Source organism: Cicer arietinum, chromosome 5, assembly GCF_000331145.2.
Source record: "Cicer arietinum cultivar CDC Frontier isolate Library 1 chromosome 5, Cicar.CDCFrontier_v2.0, whole genome shotgun sequence".
Lineage (NCBI taxonomy): Eukaryota > Viridiplantae > Streptophyta > Magnoliopsida > Fabales > Fabaceae > Cicer > Cicer arietinum.
The window spans coordinates 373103-382491 of NC_021164.2; the positions used below are offsets into that span (position 1 = coordinate 373103).

At 33.1% G+C, this 9389-nt stretch overlaps 1 protein-coding gene across 4 annotated transcripts in view; it reads right to left on the bottom strand.

Annotated features, from left to right (window-relative positions):
* LOC101497081 (regulator of nonsense transcripts UPF3) overlaps positions 1-9109 on the bottom strand; it is a 9727-nt gene extending 618 nt beyond the window's left edge. The window contains exons 1-13 of one of the 4 annotated variants that reach the window (XM_012715520.3): positions 8815-9109; positions 8540-8646; positions 8015-8110; positions 7801-7899; positions 7584-7663; positions 6055-6153; positions 3253-3385; positions 1999-2099; positions 1158-1656; positions 905-994; positions 697-815; positions 563-611; positions 3-41 (exon numbers count right to left, since the gene is read on the bottom strand). In XM_012715520.3, the coding sequence (XP_012570974.1) occupies positions 573-611; positions 697-815; positions 905-994; positions 1158-1656; positions 1999-2099; positions 3253-3385; positions 6055-6153; positions 7584-7663; positions 7801-7899; positions 8015-8110; positions 8540-8646; positions 8815-8960 (1608 nt within the window). In that variant the 5' untranslated portion in view covers positions 8961-9109 and the 3' untranslated portion in view covers positions 3-41; positions 563-572. Of the gene's footprint in view, positions 1-2; positions 249-562; positions 612-696; positions 816-904; positions 995-1157; positions 1657-1998; positions 2100-3252; positions 3386-6054; positions 6154-7583; positions 7664-7800; positions 7900-8014; positions 8111-8539; positions 8647-8814 lie in introns of those variants that run through there. The other 3 variants (XM_004499507.4, XM_004499508.3, XM_004499506.4) reach the window with 3 other exon arrangements.
* Between the last annotated feature and the right edge of the window lie 280 nt (positions 9110-9389).

The window sequence follows — 9389 nt, forward strand, 5'->3', positions numbered from 1 at the left end:
GGTTCAAGGAATTGTTGCACTGACCGAGTGTCTAGTATCTGCTAATTTGGATACAGACAATAATCTTAAAGCACTGCTTAAGCAACATCTGTGATTACTAAAGCATATTTGTTCAAAAAATAAATACAAGTCTTCCTTTGTCAAATCTTCTAGGGTGTGATTAGTTGAGTAAAGAAAGGCGAGGCCCGTGAGAGAGAATTAAATTAGTTGTGCCCACATCTTTTCCCCAGTTTTAATAGCAGTTATAGCTGTTTTGATATTGAAAATTGCTTTAGATTCACATGATTGTTTTAGAAGAATAGGAACATTAGATCAAGGTTTCATGAACACTAACAATTCATTCAACATTCACTCAGGGTTCAACAAGTAGAATGAAAACAGTTCATAAAAATAAAAAATATATCATAACTAACCACAAGTTTCACATAATGTTTATCAAAGAGATCAATCTTTATGTCAGAATGAGTTACTGATCCCCCATTTGATACAATATGCTCTGAATCTCAGTTAGAAAAGACAAAAAAAAAAACAATAAACTAGTTGCAAACAACTAAAGACTTACCACAAATATTTTAAGAGCCTGAAGATGATTTCTGAACCCAAACTTGTTTCTGCAAAGTGCAGACAGAGAAGTATTTTACAGGGTGATTCAAGCAAGGAGGTAGGAAAGAATACATCAGTATATGACATGTATACCTCATGAGTACTATGCCCAGCAACACCTTTCTTTGATAGTTTCCCTTCACTCAAACTGACTGCACAGTCATCCTTCACTGTATAGGGAGCTCCACGGCGAGTAAAATTTCTCTGAGAACCTAGAGTTCGAAAAATTGATTGAAACATTTATGTATTAGAAACCACATAATTACCTTCTAATGTTTATCATAAGTAAAGAGACACCAACCATTCTCAACAGAGGAACTACTACGTCCACCTGAAGAAGCTGAGAATTCCCCAGTCCTGTTTCCTGAATAAACATTTTCTTTTACTTCTCCTGCCAAAAATAGAAAATCACCAGCATACAATAGATATCAATCACTCGGATTTGTTTTAAATGATTTCAGAATTCATAGTATCCATATATACTGGACAGAAATACATCATCTATTTTTTGTGTAAAAACTTGTTGTCTAGTCAATGACCATACTCATTCATACCTTCAACTGATTCAGGATTTGACAGTGTAGATTCTGCCAGTGAGGATGATGAGTGCTCATTACCAGAAGGTGAAGAATCAGAACGGCGAAGAGGTGCCCAAACACCACGATCAGGCCTGTCCTTGTTTCTAGTACGTCTTTCTGTTTTATCACCAACAATACTCAAACCATGCAAATCTCTTCTTATGAACTTTTCATCCAAAGCCCTTTTAGAATCCCCTTCAGAATTAACTTGCCCACCATCATGACTAGAGATTTGATCACTTGACCCGGACCTTGAGCCAAAAGGACGAGGTGGTCGCTTCCCATTCTCAGAAGCTAAGATTTGAATCTTATGTTGTGCAGCAGATGTAGGCTGACTTTGACGAGATTCACTATTTAGAAGTATGCTCCTAATCAACCTTCCACTGGCTTCACGCCTTTGGTTCTGTTTTGAAGTAGTTGAAATGGGCGAATTTGCAGATTGTGCATTTTGCTGCTTTACCATACCTTCAGTGGCCTGAAAGTTCCATAAAAAGTTCATGAAATGATCACAAATTTAATAAGATGGGCTTATTCATGTTTGAGTGATTTTACTGCATCAAACTAACTTGCAGGGAAGGGTAACACTCAAAATATTTCAGGCCAGAAAAAAATTCCGATGTCTGCCCAAACAAAGAATAACTCAAACATAACATAGAAGAGGAGAAAAATATAGTTTTATTTTTCCTTGCTTGTATGAAGAACATTATTTTCTTATAAGTAAATAAGAGACGTTAAGATGATTAACAAAAGTAAGTGAAATGGAGATGAGCAAGGTACTGTAGGGAAATGAAAATTTAATTGGTAAAATTAAACCTACTTTAGGGATTTCCCGCTGTTTTCCTTTCAGAAGGAGGATTTTTTTCTTTCCTGAGTCAGAAGTCAGTGGTACTCCAGAGATGGAACCTTCAATGCCATGCACTGCATATAATCACAAATAATAAAACCAAAATATTTAAAATGCATGAAACATGGAACGAGACTTAAAAGCTGAATTACAGAGCTCTCCATATGTTGTACTCATAGTCTTGCCAAACAGTTCATACAAGGATCGAAACAAATGTATTTATACAAATTTACAGTCATTACACTGCTCTTTACTTGGACAAGTGTTCGTGCAATCAAAGTCAAAGTTCAGAAACAACAGAACAAATTTTTACACTATAGACTATAAAGCATTTTTTGTTGATTTAGGTTAAAGGTTTGGAAAATGTGGGGAATATTAAGAGACCAATATTTATGCAGTAGTTTCTATTCTTTGGTGCCGTTGGAGGGTGGTAAAAACATGTAGAATGACTCCTTGATTTCACAGGAAGCCATCTATACATGCAACCAGAAAGTTGCAGCAAATAAAAGAAACTATAGAGATAACCTCTGAGAATGAATTACTCTGCACACCCCAGTTTCTCCTTGTCATAATACATAGGTTGTTAGGTCAAATTAACTCTTGTTTTTTAATTATTTTCCCATGGTAACTTATTTTTATGAATTTATGTATGATATGTTGGTCATTAATGTAGTATGATATTATCTAGTACTAGCACACTTTATTAGTGTGGTGTGCTACTTTGCTTTTATATTGGAGTTGGAATGTTAATTGTTGTTGTGCCATTTATAGGTTTCTTTAATATTGGGTGAACTCATACGAGCTCAACCAATTTACACAGACTCTCAGATCATGCCAATAATACACCATTTTATAACAACAATCCGGGAACTAAACCATAAGTGTTGTACAAATATGATTACGAGTTGGAAGAATCGCAGAGACAAAAGCCCAAGTCATCGTAATTTCATTTTGTTTAGGATTTGGATATATAAGGGAAGAGGCTTTTGTTTTGGTTCAAAACTACATTCCATACATCTTGAAATCAAATACGGAAGCAACTAAAAGCAAATTATATTTATACATATTGAGTTATTGACAAAAGGATGAAAGAAGACGAAGAACTTCGCATATACAAGGTGAAAGTAGATTAAAAAACATTGGATGCTGATACAGAATAAGTATACGAGAGATAATCACAAGGCAAAGTTAATCTAACAAAATCTAAAGACAGAAAAGACCACTTACAAGATTCAATTTCATAACTTCCTTTTGTACTGGATTCAGCAGACTGATCCTCACGCCTCGGGACCACATTAAAGGCTAATTTGTCTTTCGAGTCTTTCCGATTAGCATTCTTGACATTTTCCTTCTGAACATACTGACAATCAAAACTAATTATTGTCAAATGGCACCACTAGATGTGCCTTTGCAAGCACAAATAGAACATCTATATATCAACAATAGGAAGATCAGACAATGTATCCAAACACATGAGACAAACTTCCTTCTACCACCCTAACTTAATTGAGCCCTTATTCTAATTCCCATCTACTTCTTAGGCGTTTAACTAATAACTTGTTTCTATCTAGGTCAATACAACCACTTCACATGTGGGTCATGTCGCCACACAAAAAAAGAGAAAGGAAATAAATTAAAATATAAAATGAGAAATGTTGAGTCACTATTTAGCTTTGATAAAAAAACAACAGCATGAGATAAAATAGAATAGACCGAAAGGGAAGAATAAGTTCCTTAATTGTTTATTGAAAGGGAAAGAATTGGAAAAAAAATAGGTTTAGCCGACAGTCCATCCCATATGGCCCCGTACATAACCCATTGAATGTGCATATCCCTCTTGAGTGGACTTAAACCCGAACCCATTCATTTTATCTTTTTGTGGGCTGGGCCAGGGGCTACATGGGCCAACCCCCTCTTTAGCTGGGGATGTTGGCTGACCATTCATGCAAATGCTGCAGTTGAAAGCGAAACTAAAAACTACACACAAGGAGCCATGTTACATTAGACCTACACACAAGGAAACATGCAACAGACATGCACTTAAAATTGTCTTCACATATTATAATTTTATTAAGAAAAATTTGAGATAGGATCCACCTTTTTATTCAATCCACGTTTTTTCCATCTTGTGACTGAACAAAAAAAAATGTATGGTCTTTCGCCTTTCCCAGTTCATTTTTATATGTAATCTAACATAGTATGAATTAATCGATGTCAATAATTATTAACACCTTTGTAATCTATTCTATTGATGAAATATGAAATACATAGTAATTAAATAGAGAAATTAAATTATTAATAAGAGAAAATGGAAATAGAAATATAAAAAAAGAAGATTTTGTAATCTTCGGTATAAGAAAATTCACAAAGTTTACATAATTAATAAATCATTTTAATAATATTACTATGCATGAGTGTGTCTATGTGTTTAACTACACCTAATGTCTCCATAGGAAGTAGCAGCTGTAGTGACCAGGTGGCAGGAAAATAACAACCAAATAGCGGCAGTAGCAGTAGCGGCCACTTCAAGCTCCCACAATAACATATGGCCCCATCTTATGGTTGCTCCCTTTTTTTTTTGGTTAAACATTTTGGTCATTTCACCCTAAACTTATTAGCTTAATATTGGATTTAAATAACGGTAACAATGAACTTTGATTATTAGCGTTGAATATGTCTTTAATTTTGTGTATTTTTCATTTTTTGTGCTTTTATATGTGTATTGTATAAATTTCTTGTACTGTTTACCTAAACTTTAATGCAGTGGCCCTACTGTTCTGCTACCCGCTAAGCTCCGCCATCTGCCATTGACTACATAGCTAAATACTAATTAAAGAAACTTAATAAAGAAAATTATAAAAAAAATCTTAGACACAATTAAGTAAATGAAAAATATTAATTAAATTTGATTTTGAAGCTCAAGAAACTATATCACACATAAAACAAAAATACATGCAAGAGATGTTTCTTTCATGAAAATAAATAGTATAATTTTGTTATCTAAAAATAAATTATATTATATTAAATGAGATCATTAGTGTGTTACATAATTATTATAGATCAAAAAATAATAATTTCAGTTGTTGATTAATTTAATTTATATAGATTTTCTATCATTTCATGCTATTTAATTATTCTATGCTATTTAACAATGCAAACGTCTAAAAACAAATTAAACAAAAGCAGCTGACTTTGACATTCAAAAATCATATAGTGACATAGATGAAGGACAAATGCTTCTAACAACCCATAAACTCAAGTGATAATATAGTTGAAACAGGACTTATAGCTTGTCAGTTGGGGTGGGGAAGGGGGTCTTGGATGGCAATGCAACCTACATCAAAATATTTTCTCCTCCCAAATTTGCCTTTGTGATGCCACATTTTAATGTTTAATCTGCAAGTCAGTAACCCCAAAGAATATGGTGATTTTGTTTGTTTTTGTTCTGAAAAATTTCCATGGTACTTTCCTACAAAATATTGGTTACTATCTGTTATTTCAAACACTTGTAGTCATGGCTAAGCCCTACGAGCTGGCTAAATTGACAGCTCCCCGCAACACCAAAGATAGCAGATATAATGTAAACAGTTCTATATGTATAGTTATAGACCTACTCCACTAAAAAGCTAGTCAAATCGAAATCGAAACTAGAGAGAAGCTGTGAAATAAATAAGTCTGCTTAGCTAGAAAAGCGATAGAGTAAATGAACACTCATATACTATAAAAACTAATAGATAACTACATGAATGCTTATATACATATCTAACCATTTCACACTTCATTTCAGTTCACAAACAGTTATGTTTCCAAGCAAAAATAAGATGACAAAATATTATTTTTCAACCACTTAGAAGATAAATACTAATTAAACATTGAATATAAATAATTAAAATTATGAGGCTCCGAAGGAGGCAATAACAGCATTGTTTCTCAACAAAGTCATGGCATTCAAAATTAGTCAAGTGATTATGCATTGCCCTCAGCAATATATATAAATAATATATAGATTGACTTGATTACAAAGCTAACCTTTTTCTTTTCAGATCCTCGTCTGGTATTACCTAAGCCAAGCTTGCCTTGCAAAGCAGCTCTGGCTCTTCTGCCAACTTTTGATGCTGCCAATGAAACCTAACACAAGCAGGAGACCATCTTAACTAATATTAATTTGTATTTTTATATATATATATATATATATATATATATATATATATATAATACCAGTATAATTTCACCCAACATGAGAGGAAGATTAAGCCATAATGATGTAAAGCATTATATAAATGAACGATGCACGTATTAACCAGCACATTTTTAAACAATAATAAAAAGTCACCAGACCCATTGAAGGTCCAAAAGCTTAGAGAAGAAGCTAACAAAAAGGGGGAAAGGCAACAAAGTGCATATGCTCAAGCATCAGAAATCCAAAACAAACCAGTTGGAAAGAATAAAATAAAAGTGCATTTGAAACAGTTGTAACCCCAAGCATGGGCAAGCCGGAAGATAGAAATCCAATCCGAAGTTTTAGTTACTCAAAATATAATTGTCCTTTATATAACCTCCCTCATATAAGTCATGAAATATGAATATGCTTCCGAGTAGTTATACTATGTCCTATGGTTGAAAATAAGATTATGATTCGTGTAAGGTTTAAAAGCGGCCTGTAACCAAGAAAATGGCCACGACAAAAATGTTTAGGTAGTGGTCGTTACCGTTATTCCCCATTTTAACAACGTGAATAAAAATTCATAGAAAACAACCGCAACAAAAAAACACATTTTCAGAAAAGATCTAAACACTACCTCACCTTCCCTAGTTCTGACTTTCATCTCTCAACCAATATTATACATTATATGATAGTACAAATAATTTTAATAAAATTTGCGCAATGTTGTGATTAATTCACATTGCAATGACCACAACCCGTAACGCATGAATATGAGACACTTAAAGCATGAATCGTAATAGATTATGCTCTACCTAGTACCTTCAGAGCAGTTCGTAGTACCTTCTAGAATTAGAATAAGTAAGGAGGGAAAATCACCAATCCATAATATATTTTGAATTGTCTTTCTTACTTGAATTCAAGCTCAATCCCTATAGCTCTCCTTTATCAAAAACATTTATAGCTATAAGCTTACATAATATCTTGCTCCTACACCCCTTTATAATGTGCAGAAATCTTTGTTGTAGTTCTTTACGAACATTGCTGTCATTGGAAAGTTAAAGTGTTCCATATATATATTAAACTTTTTAGAAATAATTGTTCTAAATCTTCAGTTTTTAAGACTGTGTTGATTGAACTAAAACTCAACTAGGGAAGAAATCAAGAGCACATGCCAAACATCAAATATGAAAATTTCTCTACAATCAAGCATGTGCATGGCAAAATAATATAACAATCTATTCACTATACTCCTAACCGCCAACTCAAAGCAAACAAAAAATGATATGAGTGGAAAGCCTTCTTATCATCAATAAAGCTAAAAGCTCTGAACTATATGCTCCTGGAGCACATAAACATAAGAGAAAAAGTACTCAAATATCCCAGAATCATTTACCTGTGGACCACTGTCAACAGCACGCCTCTGACGAACATATTCCATCAGGGGTGTGACAATAGGTGCTTCCTTGCTAGCCCCTAGAAAGGAGGAGAAAATATGAGGTACGAATGGTACTGAAATTTGCCTACAGATGCATTTAACCTAAAATGATATATTTGGATCCTTCAAAACACATTTATAGAAGGAGGGTAGTGATAAAATAAAGCTAACTAACCAGCTTGCTCAGCTTCCTTTCTTTCCAATTGTATTTCTGCACTAGGAAGATGTTCCTGAGGCTTTGCAATGAGTTTGAGGAACTCGAGATAGTCTGGATCTGTCAGTATCAAAAACGATAATCATAAACAAGAAGAGCACATACGATTAACACAGACAGGTAGCATTAGAACACTTATATATCACAATGGCACAAATTACAACTACACTGATACCTTTATATATAGTCCCTTCACGACCATCCTTTTTGGTACTTGGCTTTGGAACACGTTGAGAAGGTGCATACTCAACTATTGCTTTATGCTGGACACCTGATTGAATATCAGATTATCAGGCATTAAGATTTTGCATAGCACACCAACATTCAATTCAACATTAAGAAGAAAAACAATGAAAATTTAGAGAGAAAATTACAATAAACAAAATACCAGAATGAAAGTTAAATCTGTAAGTCTACTAACATCAATGACGCTGCGAAAAACAGTCAAACGCTATGAACTCGTGACAGAAAATTGCTATCAAACAGCTCTATTATAATCATACCAGCTTATAAGATTAAGCTATAAGTTATAACTTATAAGCTAATGGTTTGGTCTTGCCAATCAGACACTAAGTTGAATACATAATAACAACTCAAGTCAAAACAATTAAAAGCTATGTTTCATTCGTTATGGCATATGAAAAACAAAACAAAAGAAAGAGCAAAGAAGTGAATGAGAAAGAGTTAAATTAAAATTAACCTTTTTCGTTAACAAAAACGTGTCCATTGAAGAAGTCAGCAAAGTCGAAAACATCATCAGGAGAATTGAAGTTTATATATGCTCTGGAATACCTTTGATTCTTGAGACTGCAGATATTAATTTTCGAAAATCACGCACAATTACAATAATAACAATGAATTTCACATAAATAAATAGATAAGATGAAGAACTTGAAGAGAGAGTGACGTAAGCATAAGCAATGAATATATAAAAGAGAATTGTTAGGGTTTTGTGAGAGATGAATGAAATAGAACCTTGTGTTGCCGAGATGGAAAGAGAAGTAGTTGTAGGTGGAAGAGAAACGGTTATGGATTTGTTGAATGAGATCAGATTCAGTGAGAGAAGGAGGTAAATGCCTAATCACTACTTTCGTTTTTCCCCTTTCCGAACGCACCTTCATCTTTCACTTTCACTTTCACTTCAAATTATTTTCTCATTCCTTCTTCTCAACTATATATATATAGTACCGACTGAACCCAACTTCTATTTATTTGCATCAATTCAGATCGGTCCTTACGAGTCTCTTAGTTGTTACACCAATTTTCATCTAATCTATAATCTATTTAATCACACATGAACACATCTTTTGTTTTGTACATTGTTTCTAAAGTAAATTATAAATAACTTAGTTATTTTTAATCTTCATTAAAATTGTATTTTAATTCTATCTTTTAATGAATTATCTATTATTTTTTATTTAAACTTATATAATAAAAATGAATCAACAGTTAATATATATAATTTAATAAAAATATTATTATTCAAGAGATAATAATAAAATACATATTTTATGTATAGTGAAAAGTGATTTAATTCTCTACTTCTAAAC